Raw genomic sequence first — 20779 nt, 5'->3', positions numbered from 1 at the left:
ACCGACATTTCGGTTTTTTCAAAAACCGATTTCGACAGCACTAATTGGCATCTTAAGCATCTTCCTTCAGAAAACTAATAAACTTTAGTTTCCCTACCCACAAGCAAATGTAATATTTTTTCGATCTCTTCTGAAATAATGTATTTTCCATATGCGCAAACAATAACATTTATCTTCAATAATAATAATAACTTTTTACCTTAATGCGTAGTATTACTTCTTCTAGACTATGATTTTGGCTTGCGATCCTGCAACCTCACTGCGAGTCTGTTTTGTTATGCTGGTTGATACCAAAATTCATTTTACGTCCATGAATGATTTCTTAAAGTAATGTGACCTAAACACCTTTAAGTATATTATTATGTACCTGAAGAAAACTTGGATTACTTGAATTGAAATTGTATACAAGGATATACAGGAGTTTTCGTATCAATCAATATCTGAAAAACAGGGTTACGGAATGATGAAGGATCGCAAGCCGAAACCATCGTCTGGAATCATTAACACTACGTATTAAGGTAAAAAGTAACAATATTTGTTATGGAATTGTGCATACACGAATCCTCGCCTACTATGTAATTGAAAAAGATGATATTATAATTCATCAGGCTTGGGAGAAGTAATCTAATGTAGAATAACTATTCATAGAAATACACAGTTATTAACACCCTACCTTTCCACTTATTTTCTGACATCTCCAACTCTGCACTGAATTTTCTCTTCAGATCAGATTCTAAAAGATGTGTAAACGTTGCTCGAAGCTTATCATCACTATGTAGTTTGATTCGGCAACATAAGTTTTTCCGGTACCACTTCAAACTACATTTATGTGCGTTTACTCGTTTCTCCCAGTCTTTCTGAAACTCTTCTACATCTGGAAATAAAATTACATAAATTTTAAAAATCTGCCTACTAAAAACAGCTTCCTGAAAGAAATAGACGAAATACGCCCAGTTATCGTCATTAGCAAATAGCATTAAAGCAGTGATAGCTACAACTCTTCGTGGCTATATAGTTAATACACACATTTGATGTGAGAAACTCGTGTTCTATTTCCGGTCGGAGCTTACGGAGTTCGAATACTATATCAATCTGTTGCTTAAACTTACATAATACTGAAAAGGGATGCGAAACTCCAAATTAACCAACCAATGGTATAATGTACAAAGAATGAAAAAGTGACTGACTGGACCGGAACCTCCGGCATACCATGCCGATGCATTAACCACTACGCCAACCAGTCCGCTGCCCAGAACAGCCACTCACTCCCTCACTCTCGAGGTCGATGCTCTCCACTCGGATCACGTGGATTGTACCACAGACCCCTGCTGTGATTGGACAATCCATGTGCCCATATATATTAAGCACCTATGACGGCTATGATTTTATATAGATATTAACCCGGGAACAGTCGAATGTTGATTTGTGACGCGAACGGTCGACAGGTGAGCGCGGCGCTCACTTACAATATAATCGTTTCTATGGCCGTGGATTAATTTTGAACACATTTCTATATGTTGACATTTTGTGATTTATTATTATTATTATTATTATTATTATTATTATTATTATTAGTCATCGTAAGAAAAATTATAATGCGTTTATATAAAACTATTTCTTATTATAAGTTATATCTATTTTTATTATCAAAGTTCTTTTTATGAAATCAATTTCTGCTATTCCATAAACAATACAATTATTTGATTATTACATAAAATTATATTTTTATTATCATTATCACATAAGGATTACATTTTCTAAAAAAGTATTTACATACTAAGGGCGAGTTTTCAATATATGCTATTCATATTTTGAGTTGGAAATTTCTAATGAAATTAAATATATAAATATCTTAGTGTAAACACTCTACTTATGTCTCTTGATACATACAGTAGGAATTTCAATAAGACACTGTTCTACTCATATCTCATCACTGTCTTGTTGTCACCCATTACACTTCCAGCAGATACTGACAGTGTGTTTTTCTCACAGATTGGCACTTCACAGGTAGCATACGTATAGCTTTTTTTTTTCTGTTTTTCGCAAGCCATAACTGAAGCTGCTCCTTCTTGTTATCTATGATCTCGGAAAAACCACTCACGCCGTCGGTCGACAGGTGAGCGTGGCGCTCACAAATTACGCATAGTCACATTTATGAAGTTTGTGCTACTCCAACAGAAGAGAATGAAAAGGTTACACTTGATTCTCACACACAAGACACATCAAGAGACAGGTAGATGAAGTTTCAGGTCTGTGACCCCCCTAGGGCGGCTTTGAAACGAAAACATATAGCAGGGCGAGCACTGCGCTCATCTGTCGACCGTTCCTGGGTTAATGAGAGAGGATATCCTCTATAGATGTGAATTCAATAACGTGCAAAAAGTGAAAAAAGAGTGAGTGGCTGTTCTGGGAAGCGGACTGGCTGGCATAGTGGTTAACACACCGGCACGGTATGTCTCGGGTTCGAGTCTCAGTCACTTTTTCACTCTTTGTACATTATTGAATTCACATCTATAGGGCATATGGTGTGTTAAAAAATCGGTTGTTTCCTCTTTCATTAATATCTATATGCAACCAATGGTAGTTACTTAGCGAATTCGGAGTAAATGTATAAGAACATCTAGCAATAAAAGGAAATAAGTACAGGTTTCAATCCTGCGGATAGTCATCTTGATCAGTTTTTGTAGAGTTTTATTCAGTTCCACCAGGTAATATCAGAATGATATTTTTAATATATAGGCTCTGACCGACTTGCAAAAACTTGTTCTAATCTTCCACTATGAATGTTCGGAATGCAAGTAGCCATCTGATTGTATGTGGAATACGATGAAGAAATAACTATGAAATACTGATAATTTAGGTTTTCACATTAAATAAAATAAAATAATAATTCAGTTACTTTGATTTCTTCCAAATTCTTACGCCAATACTCTAGGCGTCTCGGCTCCTTCTACAGGTATGAACTTAGAAAAGGTTTCAGCTGTTTGCGACGTCTTTATCCGTATATTTTCGTACATCCTTAGGTCACTGCTGTTCTCCGCATCGGGGCATGTGTTGGAACGCCGCGTCTAACGGAAGCCGACCAGATTAAATCTTGCGTAACGCTAATAGAAAATCTGTCTTTCCGCGGGGCTACCCGGCATTCGCACGACAAGTGCTGTAATTTTGGCCTATAGGAGTCCCAAAGGCTTGTCTCAATGTTTAACGCGTCCGGTTCGATGATTAGCAAGATCTTCAGGCACAAGTATTAACTCACAACACACGGGATGTTTAAATAGAACATTAGGTAACTAGCACGGTATTAAATTATCTATTTATAAATACTATGAACTATATTATGTAAATAATAAATGAAGTGTAAAAGATATAACTGACACACACATATTATGTTAAGGTAAGTACAATACACTAAGTTACGCATTAACGTTAAAACATTTGAAATCAATATTAGAAATCAGTCATTCATATTTACGATTATAATTACTTTATTGTTTGCGTTCAGATAATATTCTCGAGTTGTTAAACTGAAGGAGTGGAGTATCAAGTTGACAGAAATCATCAAAAGGTAAGTACAATGTAGATTTAGTTTCTCTTTCACGTATCTCCCCAGACAACAACAGGTTAAGTATATTCTATGTTCCTAAGGTAAGTACGAGGCGCATATCACAAAAAGGGCTATTAAAAAAAAAAAAAAAATACTCTGATTGATTGACACGTACATAACCTCGAATATTTTTTGACCTAGTCACTAAAAATCTCTATACATTTCTGGTAGAGTGACTCGAATTTAAAGAGATTATAACGTCTATGTAAAAATCTGCCGTCTGAAAGTGCAGGCAGTCCAGAACTGATGTCTCAAGCACTTCACTATCGTTGAAACCCTTTGATGCAAGCCATGTTTTCAGGTGAAGGAAAAGAAAGAAATCGCTGGGGGCGAAGTCGGGGCTCTAAGGGGGATGATTAAATAGTTTCCATCGAAGTCTTTGAATTGTGTCAATAGATTGACCAGCTGTGTGTGGGTGGGCGTTGTCATGAATCAGAAGAATTCCTGAGTGTAGTATTCCTTCCCGCTGATTTTGGATGGCCCGTCTCAGATTATTTAGTGTTTAGTAATATCCATCTGCTGTAATTGTTCGTCCTGGTTCCAAGAATTTCACAATAATCACTCCCTTTTGGTCCCACTGCCAATATTTTGAGAATTGATGGTATTTGATTTTCTTGGCTTTAGGAGAACCGGAATGTTGCTACTGCATTGACTACTGCTTCGACTACCCAGGAGCATACGATATTCAGGTTTCAACCCCCGTCAGTATGTGAGAGAAGTCGTCGTCTCCATTCTTCTTCCAGTGGAAAGCAGCTGTCCTTCTTTGTGAGCATCTGTTAGGACTTTTGGCACCCATCTCGAACACAGATTGTGATAACCTAGCTTGTCAGTCACAATTCGATGCAACTTTTCGCAGACACTTCTGAAAACTCTGGCAAGATCCGTTATTGTGAACCGGCAATTGGAACGCACTTTCTCGTTAACGCGTTCCACCAGATCGTCCGGCTGAACACACGGCCTTCCGCTACGCTCATCGTCATAAACATTTGACCGCCCTTGCCGAAACTCTGCACCATTGCCTAACTTTTCCTTCACTCTTTACTGTCGGTCCATAAATGGCACAAAATTCCCAATGGATGTTAGCTGCATTGTCCTTTGGCGTTCAGAAATTTTATGACAGATTTCACTTCACACTTGACGGTTTTTTTTTCTTTTCTTTTTATTATGGAAGCCATTTCACCTTACTGCTACTGGCACGTACACAATTCTACTAGAATGATTATCTGTTGCAAACACAGAATACTAAGGTATGCTCGACTTAATGCGAGCGTAAAAAAAAATATCGGTCCTTTTTTTGACACGTGCCTCGTAGTTAAGAGTTTAGTTTGCAAGATAATCTGATAAGTTATTTTAGGTACGCAGGATAGTCAGGTATTTTAGTATTATTTGTAGCTTATGTTCTTAGATTAAGTTAAATTACATACAGTTATTCGTTAGTACTGTAAATGCGTTTGCAAGATGTGATATCCCTCTTAATAACAGATGTAAGATATTGCCACGTTGAACTGTTTGATAGCGACTCATGTATCAATGTAAGTAACCTTTAAATGACGTCAGAATAATTCACATGACGTCATTGTTTGCATTTGGTACCGGTACCTTAATAATATCTGTTATGTGGCACATACGCAAATTTACTTATTATATTTTATAATTAAAATAACATCTCAATTTATGTAATAACTAATTAACATTCTAATTACTTCATTTATTATTATTTCATTTCATTTACTTATTATGTTACCAATCATATCTTCTCAAAACATTAAAACAACAGCAACATAATAACGTAAACCTACGATGGTATTACTTAGATTTAATACAGGATAGCCCAAAAGTAGATATACAGTCCTACAAAGTATGACATTTTAGTTTATTAAGATAATTAGTTTATTTGCTTCTATCTGTTCCAACCTTAAGGTATGAGTGAAGAGAGATTAAGAACAAATAATAAAGAAACTAAGTCGCTACCTGAATTGATAACAATAAGAAAATAAAAAAAAATGTCATGAGCCAGTCAGTACGGAACTGTATACCCACTTTTGGGCCACCCTGTATAACTGACGATAGTAACTTCTGTTTGCGTTTATAAACTTAATCTTCCTTGAAGTGATATCAATGACAAATAACGCAAGATAATCGGTACATCTCACAAAACAAGACAGGATACCTGGATTCATTTGCCGAATTAAAATACCAGTTAATTTTGAAGTAATTAAGATGTGTGGTTTGTGACCGCTTTTCCTCGAAGAAAATTATAGCTACCATTCCGCAGTAGTTCACCCGTGGTTCGGAATGTTAAAAATGTAGGCATGCAATTCAATATCACTAGAAGACATCTTCAATCATATATATATATATATATATATATATATATATATATATATAGGGTGTTTTAAAACCACCTACAACGTTTGGGAGGGGATTCCTGACACACCACGATCGAAAGGGCTATTCATAGAAATTCGTTAAATATTTTTAATTATTATTTGAAGTTATAATCTCTTGAAATTTTGTGGATATTTTAAAACCAAATTACCAATAAATCTTTGTTATCCAGGTAAAGTATAATATATAATAAAGTATAATATATATTATACTTTGCCTGGATAACAAAGATTTATTGGTAATTTGGTTTTAAAAAAATCACAAAATTTAAAGAGAATATAACTTCAAATAATAATTAAAAATATTTAAAGAATTTCTATGAAAAGCCCTTTCGATCGTGGTTCAGTTATAAACTTTCACATTTTCATCGTTACACTTTTCCACACTAACTGCACTATCTGAAGAGGGGAAAAAGAGGAAAAGCAGCTCCAACGAATTACTTCCTAGCGAAGAGGTTATTGTAGATGTGGATTCTTGATGATCTATAATATAGCATTAAATCCGTTTTAGTATGGAGTTTTCGGCGTATACAATATTCAACAGGAGAGGATAACTAGTTGATGTTCTTTCTTCTTAAGATAAATGCCCACTATTCGTTAAGAACGTAGTTTCTCAGAGTGGCTGATGCGTTGTTCTTTCAACAGGGAAAATCCTCAAGGGTTGATGGTAGTTTGTTCAAATACTCAGGATAAGCAAATGCAATTGTATATATAAAACATATACAAAGTAAACCATGCTCTAACAAGGGACATGTTTCGGTTCGAACGCGAGGATCAACATACAACTTGGTAGACATATACAGGACTAAGTACTGACCACTGTATGGTATGTCATTCCCGTGTAAAACCTGTTTTCCGCCGACAGCGCCACCTATCCTTCGAAACACTAACAGTTAAATTCCCCGTTATAGGTGCTGAGTGAAGATCAGTCAGGTGCGTTAGTGTGTGGTAGTAAGCTCCTATTAGTGTTAGGTGTGATAGTCAGTGTGGAAAAATGGGGCGGGCTGTTGGCATTAACCCCTTTCATGTAGTTGAACTGCTACTAGGCGCAGATTTAAAGACAAACTAAGGCGCAGATTTAAGAATCAAACATCAGTTGGAGCAGAAGATGAGTCGTTTGCGACATTTTGGTGCAATTTAATTATCAATGAGTACGAAAATGAATTAGAAATGATACCACATCGACACTCACCAGAGATGATAAAAAATGACACGACACAGCAAGATATCTATGATAGCAGTTCAGAGCGGGAAGAAGACAGCAGTCTAGAGCGGGAACCGGGAAATGAAACTCCAAACAGTGAAATGTGAAATCATCAGCAGTCCAGAGCGGGAACAAGGCATTAGTCAAAGCGAATATGACGTATCTTCATCATGAAAACTGAAAAGAACAGACATTTTGTCGCAGTTTATGGACGAGGAAATCCGGAGTATATACAAAGATTATCATGAAGGAAAATACAACTCGTACCGTACAGGAAGCTTCTGGCACGACACAAGAAAATTATTTCTTTAAGTAACTGGAAACCGATTTTGGATTATGGGCACGCGCTGTCTACGAACTCCGCTTCATTTAAAGGGAATGCGGAAATGAAACTCCAAACAATGAAGTGTGAAGTCATTAGATTATTTGACGAGGCGCAAAAGCATGGAACATTAGTGCATTACTGGTATTTACAGTGCTGGTCTTTCCACGCTGCAAAATAAGTTGGCTTATCGGATTTCAAAACGTAGAAGACTTTCATTGAAAATCTTTAGAAACAAGCAGCTATTATTTCACGAACGAGTACGACCTTCATCAAATAACCTGATAATTTCACATTTCACTGTTTGGAGTTTCATTTCCCGATTCCCGGTTCCTGCTCTAGACTGCTGTCTTCTTCCCGTTCTGAGCTGCTATCATAGATATCTTGCTGTGTCGTGCCATTTTTTATCATTTCTGGCGAGTGTAGATGTGTGTATCATTTCTAATTCATTTTCATACTCATTGATAATTAAATTGCACCAAAATGTCGCAAACGACTCATCTTCTGCTACAACTGAAGTTTGATTCTTAAATCTGCGCCTTAGTTTGTCTTTTAACAGTTCAACTACATGAAGGGGATTAATGCCAGCAGCCTACCCATTTTTTCCACACTACCACACCCAACACTAATGCGAGCTTACTACCACAAACTGATGCACCTGACTGATCTTCACTCAGCACATATAACGTGCAATTTAACTGTTAGTGTTTCGAAGGATAGGTGGCGCTGTCGGCGGAAAACGAGTTTTACACGGGAATGACTTACCATATAGTGGTCAGTACTTAGTCCTGTATATGTCTACCAAGTTTTATGTTGATCCTCGCGTTCGAGCCGAAACATGTCCCTTGTAAGTATAAATATTTAGTTCCAGCAACATTGATTCTCTTATCGGAGCATTACGATTCGTGGGAGAATTGCTGATTTCAGTTTCTCAAGCATGTAAATGTTGTTAACTAACTAAATGAAAATACCCAAAAACTCACTAAATATTTATAAACACCATACATACAAGAGTGCTTTAGTTTAAATAAACTATGATTAGCAATAGTTTCGACTGTGGACTGGTGCCTGTCTGTCTTGGTCACACCTAGTGATATGAAAATAGAATTGAATGAAAGACTGCTTTGTTCTGTTGGTTACAACGATTGAAGGGACGTGGTTTCTCATCAATGTTCACCAATATAAAGAAAGTTTTTTTTTCTTTCTTTCTAAAACACAAAAATATATTAAAATGGATTTTTCCTTAAGTTGCCTTGTATAGCCTGGGACCAAAGAGTATATATAACCGGGAAGTGGTTATACGTTATTCTTTCATTCTCTCGGCTATATGAAAACGATGTAGAGAGAAGTGTTCCTCTGCGAAAGAGGCTTTTTTATTTATGCTTTCATGTTATTAGCCATCTTTACCGCAAACTGACTTATCACTAAATTAAGTTTTATCTTATTTAGGTACCAATATTTACATATGTAGACTGACTAAGTGCCAAACTGAAAATGTCGAGTATAAAGCCCAGATGCTACTTCAGAAGTGGTGCGACATATACCCACGCACATTCTTCTGGCGATTATTTGAACTACTTCTACAGTGAACACTACATAGCCCCTTGTTCACTGCGCAGTGCTAGGCACATAGGCCACATCTTCACATTAAACCGAACTTTTCCATTTTCGGCACTTAGCATGGATTTTATTTTCAGTCTACATATGTCAGTTTCTTTTAAGTCTAGGATAGTTTAATTAGTAAATGTCAGCAATAAGGAATCCTCCGCAGTGTAATAAAGCTTCAAAATGTTATTTTGTAAATTAGGCCGTGTTCGAAAGTGCAAAGTGCAAACTTTGAGCATGAACTTCGAAGTTTACAATTGGAGTGCACATTTCGTCAAATTAAGTTTTGATCTGCATTTTCTTCCAGAACACGAAACATTGATAACAAAAGGAGAATGCTACGTGCTGAAGAAAGAAAGAAGAAAAAACGAATGCTCAATTTTTTCAGATGAATGGCTTTCCTGTTATATTAAAGATAAAAGCACCGTGCAGATTGGCGATATGGGGAAACCATAAAATGACTGTCATTTTATAAGTAACTTTGACAGTATCATTGTTCCTACTACGAGAATTCACTATCTTAATTACACAAGTGTGCGAAAGTAGTCTAAATCCTCGCACACTACGCACTATGCACTCGCAGACTTCTGAACTTGGATCTTTTGATGCACACTAGGTGACGTTAGTTCCGGAAATAAGCGTACTTCGACAGCACTTGTATCTTTGAGACACGGCCTTAGTATTTTATACGATGTGCGTATAATATTCAAAACCTTTCAGTGTATTTGTAATTTCGATGCTCAGATTTTTAATTTGTGGTCTATTGATGCGGAACGTGGTCCAAGTTATCATAATAGAATATGATTAAGAGTAAAGAAGAATAATGATAAATAATAAACAAATACCAAATAACATACATATTAAACAGATTAAAAATGGCTGCCTGTAGGCTGATGGTGTAGAATTTAGATTTCTGGGCTTTCGGCATCTATGGCCGTTTAGCCCGTCACGTGTAAGTAGAGATGCAAGGGCTCGAAAAAAAAAGCGGCTTTTTTGAAAAAAAAAAAATGTTTTTTCTGCTTCGCTTTTTTGCTTGGGAAATTTTGAGCTTTTTTTTTTTTTCAAAATTTTGGTTTAAATTGATAAAGCAGTTTTTGTTTCGCTTCTCTACAACACAAAAACTCATTTAATTAGTGGTTGATGCAGACAATATAAAACCTCTAATATAAAACATGAATTTCTAAAAAAAAATTTCCGTTTGTTCTCTCCTTTTTTCTTTTTTCTACCTATAATAACATAGGATATCTGGCAACAACTAATAATCACCGTTCTAATAAGGGTTGGGTTGCTCTTTTTGATAGTGGTGTGGTGTGAGACAAGGCTCTTATGTTTTGAAACACAGTAAATCTCAAAATTCATACACGATATAACCATAATAAAAACAATATAAACAAATTTATTGAATTATTATTTACGCAATGTCATTACAATTAAGAAGTAATTAAGATTGTAATATACTTCCCACTCACGTTGATCGTAATCTCCGTAGACACCATCATTATGATTTCACATGTATGAATACTATATTTGAAACTTACCTTTCTCTAGTTTTATCTTCTTCTCCTGAAGTTCCTGCTGTTCTTTTTGGATTCGCTGTATTTTCTCTTCCAGCTTTTTGGTTTCACAGCGGTTTGTCCTCTCTTCATTATTTGCTTTTTGAATCTTTTCATGAAGTTCCTTATGAATACTCCGAACCTCTGTTAGCTTGGATTCCAGTCGGGTAACGTTTGCAAGCCATTTTGCCTTCTCCTCTGAAATTATCCAACTAAATTAGATAACAAAGTTATGCTATGTGACCGATATATCTTACTTGGACTCATTCTTTTTCCTTACAACTTTCATCATATGTATAATATTTAGTAAATCATCAAATATAACAATCTAGTAACTGCAACAACGACACTATGGAAAGTAAACAAGGGCATAATCATAATATTAATTAAATCAATACCTAGAATATTCCGAAATCTAGGAGCAGAAGACAAGTTAAGTAAGCATACAAATTAAGAATACCTTTGAAGAAATGGATGGAATTTCTTGATGTTCGTTCGTTAACCTTAATTTATAAACTGGTGGTAACATTTAACAGCACCCACGGTGATCCGCGGGTCTGACCCGAAGTTGATACACAAGAAAAAAAAAAGTGTGATCCCAACATGCCCCGTAGGATATTTCGAACATTATGCACAGCATTCAAAACATACAGAACTCATCTTAATAGCATATATAATCACTCCGAACGGCCACACAGATAATGTTTGTTTGGGACATGACATCCCATGTTTGATAATGATAGTCGCAACAGTAGTCCGGAAGACGGTCACGGGCGTCCTATCACGTACCACACCTGCTCAAAAGGATTTAAGTCCTGAGGCAAAGCAGGCCAGGATTGGTGTATGTCGAGTAAAGCAGAAATATTGCCTTGCCGCAGACGTCAACGACATTAACGACGGCAAAATGTGTACCGCTCTAGTAATAACCTCTCCTCCTCTTTTTGAATTAAGACCAACGGCAAACCAGATGCATAACTTAATGCCTTGGCACCCGACAACAGAATAATGAGTCCTGTATGGTAAACGTCAACCCACTCACCCGGAGATCTACGAATACGCCCACAACATTCACTATGTTTGAAACAGAAACACCCCAACGCCCATTTGTCTCGCCACTGCAGTCTCTTCTGGTACCACGAAGACATTCTCGGAGATAAGATGTCAGAGGTAATAGTGCGAGAGTGACGTAAGAACATAAGACTTGCCTCCAACAATCGATTATTTATTGTACGTGCGCTCATATCGGCTCATACTGCACTGACAGTCGGGTCTCCTGTAATTTAGGTCGGTCCGAATAAGACTTACTAGAGGAAATCATGTCTGCTGTGGAAACCCACTGCTTCCTTACGTGTATTTCACTGATGATCCACTGATATGTCATAACCTACGCAAGTGGAAATTGTTCTAAAGACCATGCGGGCTATCGTAGCCTCACTAAAAGACCATGATCGAATATTTGCACAAGAAGCGATCGTTGTGATCCATACACTCAACTACACTCGTAGTTTTGGATTGGATTTTGATTCAGCACCGAAGCTATACGAGACATGGACCTACTGATTAACGTGAAATCTGAACCACATGAGCTCCTGCTGGGAATCGAACCCAGGTCTCCCACGCCAACTCGTCATTTTGTTCGACGATCTTCAAACTAGCTGCATGCCCTCTACAGACATACATTCTGAAGTAAGAGTTTCGTTCTATACGGGGTGCTCTTAAATGAGTTTCCATTAATGTATATCGTTTCATGTAAAGCTATGAAACATAATACAATAATATGAACAAAATTATATTTCTTATGAGCTCTGATTCAAAATACTAACATCGTAGTAATAACACAAAATTTCTTTAGGTTTACTTACGTACTAATCCCTCGACTTCCTTATCTTCCAAACTAAGAAGTTTATTGCCTATTTTCGTACGAACACACTTCAATATTTTGTCAAATCGTTTCGATATCTTTTCAAGTTCTTCTTCTCCATTTGTAATTCCAATAAACAAATTATGTTGCTCCATTCTGATAAGCACCTCTGAAATTAAAGTTAAAAGAAATTAATAAAATGGACAGTTTCATACAAAAATACAATTATATCTGTTACACGTATTCAAAATCATGAGCAGAAATTCAAGATGTCTTATAATTTGAATTTCTAAGATGTTACGCAGACTGAAATCTCGTAACCATATTCAGAAATATCTTTGTACTTGGCACTTGTCTTCTTTTTATAACCTACCTATAGCCTAAACCTACAATGGAGTTTATCATCAGGTTTTACATATGAGCGATTAACATGATTTTCTTTAGGCCACTATTTAGCCAAATCTTGTATGTTGCTCTTTGCTGATATGCCAACGCCAGAAAATGTCATGCAAAAATGTGCAATTCTATAATGGAACAGCAAATGCACTTCTATTGCAGTTCTCTGTTTACGAGAACACATCTAACGAGTCTCATATATATGTATATACGAGTATTATCATTTCTCGTATTCAAACCAGGATTTGAAAAAACCGGGTTTATTTAAAAAGCCCAACCCACCTGGGCCCATATGGTTTTTTCGGGTATTTTCAGGTTTAATTGTTTTTTTTTTTTTTTTCGAAATATTTCTATGCCTTCGGAGTAAAAGTGTTAAAATGTGATTTTTCAAGATTATCATTATCACAACTTGCAACAACTTTCTATTCACTACTGTTTTGAAAAACATGGCCGCAATTTTGAAATTTTATATTGGATCGCCGAGAAAATCTATACAGAAAATTTAGAATCTCTCGTGCTTCTACCCTCAAAATTTCAACTTAAAGGACCGAAAATCGCGCTTTATAGCGTGGATACCCGAGAAAAAAAAAAAACAAAAAAAAAAACACCATTTTGAAATTTTACGTCGGTATGCCGCCAAAATCTATACAGGAAATTTAAAGTGTCTCGTGCTTACACCCTGAAAATTTAAACTTACAAGACCGAAAATCGTACACTGTAGTATGTGTGGTACGGGGCGCGGACAAAATCCAAGCTAAATTCTGACAAGGCGGATAAAATCCAAGGAACAGTATCATGTTCACAGCTGTGATATGTGCCTGTGAACACCCTAATTAAATTGTGTGTTTGTTTCTTTCTTCAATTGTTATGCATTCTAAAGTTTTATCTGTAATTCTTCAATTTATTGAAATAATATTTCATTTACTTTTAAAGAACTGAAAATCTAATAAAACCTGTATGATTGTCACAGTAAGAGTGCAGATGAGCTTTAATTACTTATCACATCCACATGAAAGTATGCAAAAATATTATGTGTACAAATGCATTATAAAAATATGTATTTTCTTCTCAATTTTATTATATACAGTATAATACATTTAAGACACTCAGCATATTATTTTGAGACCAATCATTGGAGTATTTTAATTCCATTCTTATGAGATGGCATACAGAAGTCTTGATTTGTTTGTTGGTAGTGTTTTATGTATATTTTGAAACAAATAATTATGATATACTAATCAAATTTTCGTCAGAAATGATCAAAATGTGAAATATGTAGTGTGTATTTTTAATAATGTCATAATGTGTGTCAATTAAATAATGTAAAAGTGTTATCTAGAAAATCGAAATGTGAAAATGTGTCTAGACAAACTAAATGAAAATGTATATATTATTGGTTATTTTAACAAGTGTAACTGAAGTAAATACTTTGAGGGTAGAGAAGTATTTTTTCATCTAAATTATATCTTTTTAATTTTATTTTTACTTTAATTCTCAATAAATATAATAGAATTAAGTAAGTAGTGTACTCTTTTTAAGACTGGGCTGCTTTGCTGTTATTTGTTATCTCTGATATAGCAAGCCAGTGCTTTCATTTTCTGGTTAATTTATGTGAGTATACTCTTTTTAGTCAAAATATTTCTGATCACCCTAAATTGGATTTACCTGGGCATGTCCTAGCAGTGACCAGACTATTTTATGAGTAATTAAAGCTCATCTGCACTCTTACTGTGTCAATCTTACATATTTTATTGGATTTTCAGTTCTTTAAACGTAAATGAAATATTATTTCAATAAATTGAAGAATTACAGATAAAACTTTAGAATGCATAACAATTGAAGAAAGAAACAAATATACAATTTAATTAGAGTGTTCACAGGCACATATCACAGCTACGCACATGATACTGCTCCTTGGATTTTATCCGCCTTACCAGAATTTAGCTTGGATTTTGTCCTACACTCGTGTGGTACAACTATATGAACGAACATCAAATACATTAATTTAAAACAAAGATTCAATTCATGTTTTATAAAATAAATGTTTCAAAATGCCTTATAAGACATAAATCTTTTCCAGCGTAAAATAAACGGTTTTATTGTTGAAGTTCACTCCCGATACTTTGTGCGTTCAATTGTGGGAATTTCCCAAGCACTTTTTTCCCGGCGTATTTTATTTTATTTTTATTTTTTTATGCAGCTTTCTTTACCATACATCGAAACTTTCACTAGTACCTACAGAAGTTAGAATTCAGCATTTGAAATAGTAAGCGTTAGGTAGTCTTCGGAACTCCGAGCATTAAGTTTTTTAAATTTGACAAGAATTTTTACGCTGTTGCTGGTGTTGATTCTACACAATGCTTATTTGAAGAGTAGCAACAAATAATTTAATTAAATGATGTTATTGGAAAACAAAATTTTACTGAAGAATATTTGTTACCATCAAAGGTAATAAAAAAATACTGATAGTTTTACTAATGCACTAGATATTTACTGGCAATACCGGCACCTATGGCCTTAAACCCGTCAAACGTATGAGGGATAACGTCGGCGGGCACACTATTCATGGAAAGTATTTTCTAAAATATAACATTGCGTATTTGACTTAAAAAAGGCTATAAGCATAATCCATACATTAATTTGTTCTATAATTATCTCAACCGAAGTTTTTTTCTTTTCTTTTTTTTTTAATTCATTCAGTGCATTCAGAACTTTATAAAGGTCATATATTGAATGTTGTTGTATATCTTAACATGAAAGCATCTAATTCGCCCAAGGAAAGTTCAAAATCTGATTTAAAAAAAAATCACTTTCAATGTGATCACTTTAGTTGTACCAATAATATACTTAAAAACAGCTCAAAAATCCAGGTGGGTTCAACCCGAAGAAACCCACCGGTTTTTTTCGGACTAGGCCCACTTGGGCAAACCGTGATTCAAATAGCTATCTAGAATAGTCAAAATAAAAAACGGCGGGTTATTCGCTGAGCTTGAAAACTCCCGGGACCCCAGGCTACCACGGCTACTGAAAATAAGTCTCGCGCCTAGGTTTGCTTGTCGTTAATATTCCCTGTTTTTACTTGCTAGCAATTCTGATTTTTATGTGCCTGGAAGGATTAAAAACAAATTGTAATAAATTTCTTATAAAATTTAAACTGTTCAATATAACTTGAACTTTAATATGAACGTCTCATCGTTCGAGGATTTTGATTCATCCACAAAAATGGACAATTGGTATTTCAGTGCTTACACTAGACATCGACCTAAAATACACACTGCTGACTTGTAAAACTTCACTTATACTACGTTCAATTGCTGTTATCTTTGAGGAATAGCCTGCATATTAACGAAAGTTGGTGTTTTTACACCAGTACCCATAGTTTAATAACAAAACATGTAGGCCTACATATCAAATTTGATCTGCATTATTGTAGCGCCTAATTTTCAGAACTGCCACTTAGATAATAATAATAATAATAATAAAGTCCGAGCCCTGGTTATTCGTGCGCCATCATTATCTCTTCTTCTAATATAAGAATTTCCTCTCTCCTTTATAAACTTGAACATCGCACGCTCCTGACTTGATTTCATCTAACGTTGCTCTGTAGATGCCCTGAAGATACGATTCGGGGCTATAATTTACCTACGTAAATTCCGTAAGGTCTTTATTTTTCGCGAGATAGAGCTGTACACCCAATCTGCAAGTGAAGGATTGCATCTGCGTTTGTCAATAGATTCATCTATCCTAGCCAGAAGACTTGTTATTCAGATTTGCTTAGCTTCCCCACATTCTCCACCCGTGAGATGCTCCAAAGTGCGTAACGTAAGCGCGACGCATAACACTTCAGGTTTAACATACGCGTCTACTATGAGGAATTGAATCAAATATACGCGAAAGTAACAAGCAATCCTAAGAGAGTTTTAAGTTTTATGAAATCTAAACTATCCAGTAGGCTACTCCGGTAGCAATTCAGGAGGTACCGGTAACATTTTACTTTTTCCTTTTTAATTATAGATAGATCACTTCATCAGTAAGGTCTATGACCACTTGAAACAGCCTCTCCTCTGCATGTTACCATGTCTTCACTTACCTAGTACAGCCTTTTCCAACCTTTTCCACACTGCGGCCCCGACTCCTTACAATATACACCGTTAGTATAGTATTTATATTTCTTCCCCATATTAGTGTATAGACGTATATATATATGGGTATGTTTTTGTTTTTCTTTCTAGGGCAGGACACCTTGACTAAGATCTTGAAAATATATAAATAAATAAATAAATCCAACGCGTAAACGAAACGTTTGGACCACAGAAAATAGCTTAGTTAAGGGTTTTTGACAAATGAAAGAATACCGAACAAGAATTTCTCATATCCTCTTTACTTTTCGAGTCATCTATTGTGTCAAAGATTTTCCTTTGAAGATATTTTACAAATATGTACATCAGTCTCTACACGCTATTTGGCTGAAAAAAGATTGCAACCTTCTCTATATGCAACTTCTCGTAGATCGCATATGACTTCTCAGGCAAGACTTATTATTATAATTCGATCACTTAACTTAAAATGGCGTATTTCTCACAACTGTATGTGCCTTTCTCAGACTGGCTTGCGAACCCTCCGAGATCGTCTTGCCGACCCTTGGGGATCCGCGGACACCATGCTGGGAAAGGCTGACGTAGTACAAATACTTAAAGATGCGAACAGAACAAGAATTTTTAAGTCACTAAGACTCAATTTAATGCAGAAAATCACCTCTGAAACGTCTCCCTGTGAATGTTATTATGGATAACTTGGTAAGTACTACATTTTCAGGACTAGAATTTGGAAGTTATGGACATGTTAGCCTGTCATGTATGAGGGATGATGTCTCTTGGCGATCATACCACTGGGGCAAGGTTCTAGAAACATAGGTCCCCCTTCCCATTGAGCTGTAATAAAGACAGAAAACAATGCTCTGCGGTGCTCTAAACCGCCCTCACTCGCTGACGCTCGTTCGGCAATAGTGTGTGAATTAAATATTAAAGTTTGGTACAGAAAGGAACCAGGCTAGCTACTATAGATGTACCACATTAACTTGATCCCTAGTCTTCCGTTGCAAGCGCTGTTATTGGCTGAAGGAATTCCACTCGCTTTCTCTCGCTTAGCAACAGCTGAACCCTTATTGGCTCAACGCGTGGGTGTGTGAGCTATAGTTCGCATTTTTGCCACGGCTCAAGACATTTTGGCAGCACAATAACCTATATGGGGAACCTATGTTCTAGAACCTTCCCATCATAAATACAGCATGCCATAAAGCGACAGTGGAAAACACCAACCAAGACGTGTTAGGTGTCCACTAAAAAGCACGAATTGTATGTAACCCTCCTGAGGGTACGGCGAATATGATGGGTACGCACAGGATTGCGTCCGTAGGCTGTTCCTCACCACACTATCTCTATTTGCATAACTAGGATACTTTGGTAAGGGGGTCGAAGCTTTTTACTTCTGACAATTGAAAAAGCATTACCTGTGGTTCAACGGTACTCTACTGGAGGCACTGCCCCTCTATGGTACTGGTTACGACTGTAATTATTTGGCGTCCAGACCACGATCCCAGACCTGGCTATAACTTTTCAAGATATAAGGGTACCACAGTAAATCCACAGGAACCTAAAAGGGAACAGAAGTGCACAATATTCTTACTGCTTTACGATTGATTAAATTGCCATATAAAGAACTTATGATAACCTTGACACTTTTCCTGACAGAAAGTCAGTTTTGTCTTGTATTATATTAACTACACAGCTCATCCTAGCAAAATCATGGGTAATGTCCCAGTTAACGCAGCCATAGATTTGTAACATTTACGGAAAAAATATGTAATATTACTTCAAAAAAGGGATGTGTAAGTAATCGAAATATATGGGAATCTTATTTGTGACATGTGTAATCACTGTTGCCAACTCAACAGTGTGAAATGTCGCTAGTTTAGTATTCTAAAGTCGCTAGAAGTCGCTAAACGCCTCCTGCCAAGTCGCTAAAAAAGTCGCTATATAATTTTACAAAGAAATTAAAATAATTTAAATATTTTTATGTACAGAAGACTCGAGTATTTATACTTTTAAAAAAGTGATCATCTTGACAAAACCACTGCACTATGCGCTTTGAAGAATACAAAATTAATAAATATAGAAAACAAAATAAATTGGAGTTTGCAAATATTTAAAATTTTGGATCACTTTTTCCCTTTCCCTCTTATAGAGTATGATTATCTTTTTGGGGGGGGATTAGGGAATTCATGTTGCTTTCGTATTGGAACACTTCACCGAACTCACCCCACGAAATTTCTGTATAATTTATATTAAGAACAACAGCAGTTAAATTAATATATAAATCGCACGCACTACACTGAACTAGAAAAGCACAATGTTCTCCAGCGTCACTATCACTGTACGCACTGTGCAATGCAAGAGGTTACCAGCTATTACGCAACTAGTTAGATACGGGAAATTCCCGGATTTCCGAAACGCAGTGAAGAAAGGCATAATCGTCATAGCAGCGATGAATCCAACGAAGTAAGTCGCTCACAGCAGTAGTGCAACCGAGTATGTAAAAGTAATTATTAGTATTACAAACTGCAAAATTTTGGAAACTTTAATATAAATATAGAACAAAATATTTGAATTCCTAAATGTCGCTAGATTTGTCGCTAGGCGCTAAATAAAAACTTTTGTCGTTAGACACTTCCAAAAGTCGTTAGTTCTAGCGACAAAGTCGCTAAATTGGCAACACTGTGTGTAATAATGTTTGTTCCAAAACGTAATCTCCAAACTATAACTTGGAACTACATAATACTCATTAGAAAGCGGTATTGAACTCAATTCGCATGTTAATGCAGTCCATTAAGTCATAATCATTAACGATAAAGCTATCTCACACATAAGGCATCTAGTAGAATAACGAAGTGTTTCCCTATCCTCACGCGCATACCCTCTGTCACGCGCCTGCTTTCTATGGACCCAACTGCATTATCCTACCATTACAATGGCTAGCTTAAGTTTAGAGTTGCCCCTCCAGTTTCAAACCTACAAAGAACTAGTAAAAGGATTAAAACGTGCAGTTTTACTATACACATCCATAGTATAAGTAGTAGTAGTAGGAACGGGTTAGAAGCCCCGCAAGGATTCGTTGGCTTCTGTTCTTGATCTAAAATTGCCATGCTGCTGAATCATGAAACCTTGCGCGTCTTGCTTATAGTACCAACTTCCACACATCTTTCCCCGTAAGAGATTGGGAACCCAGGAATCAACTTCCCTCAGTGGGTAAGTAAATGAAAGTGAGTTTGTTACCCCCTTTCTAAGTTCGTAGATACTCAATGAATAATCCCTAAAAGTATGAGCGTCCAGCTTCTTCTGGAACTCAGACGGTGCGCTTTCTGATGAAACAGCTACACAAATCAATTATGTATAAAGAAACATGTGCGTATAAAATCTACCCTAACTTTGTAAAAAAAAAAAAAAAAAAAAAAAAAAAAAAAAAAAAAAATGGTAAAAATAATACTAGAACTTAACAGTTTGAGTAATTTTCCGCGTAGATATTAAATGTGTCCTTAGATATTAATTTGTAAGAAGCAATTTAAAACATACAACATCTAACATTCACTTACCATTTAAATTATATGCAGTATTACATCAAATATAAATGAAGCACGCTGAAAAGAAATATTAAAACAAAATATAAAATATATACCCGCCATACACACAAACTTCTTCAATGTTGCCAAACTAAAAAAGAAAATAATACTGAACACTGCAAACAAGAAAAGAGATACGTATGGTAATTTTAGCTAACATTTCTTTTTATTT

At 35.8% G+C, this 20779-nt stretch overlaps 1 protein-coding gene across 2 annotated transcripts in view; it reads right to left on the bottom strand.

The window, feature by feature from the left end:
• The window catches only part of LOC145668886 (uncharacterized), a 31487-nt gene extending 10751 nt beyond the window's left edge, over nt 1-20736 (bottom strand). The window contains exons 1-5 of one of the 2 annotated variants that reach the window (XM_081737148.1): nt 20581-20721; nt 18442-18584; nt 12538-12705; nt 10661-10873; nt 674-874 (exon numbers count right to left, since the gene is read on the bottom strand). In XM_081737148.1, coding sequence (XP_081593274.1) covers nt 674-874; nt 10661-10873; nt 12538-12691 — 568 coding nt within the window. In that variant the 5' untranslated portion in view covers nt 12692-12705; nt 18442-18584; nt 20581-20721. Of the gene's footprint in view, nt 1-673; nt 875-10660; nt 10874-12537; nt 12706-18441; nt 18585-20580 lie in introns of both variants that reach the window. The other variant, XM_081737147.1, reaches the window with a different exon arrangement.
• Between the last annotated feature and the right edge of the window lie 43 nt (nt 20737-20779).

The sequence above is a fragment of the Thermobia domestica genome, chromosome 13 (genome assembly GCF_964235325.1).
Source record: "Thermobia domestica chromosome 13, izTheDome1.hap1.1, whole genome shotgun sequence".
NCBI classification, from domain to species: domain Eukaryota; kingdom Metazoa; phylum Arthropoda; class Insecta; order Zygentoma; family Lepismatidae; genus Thermobia; species Thermobia domestica.
This window is presented reverse-complemented; position numbering and strand designations above follow the sequence as displayed.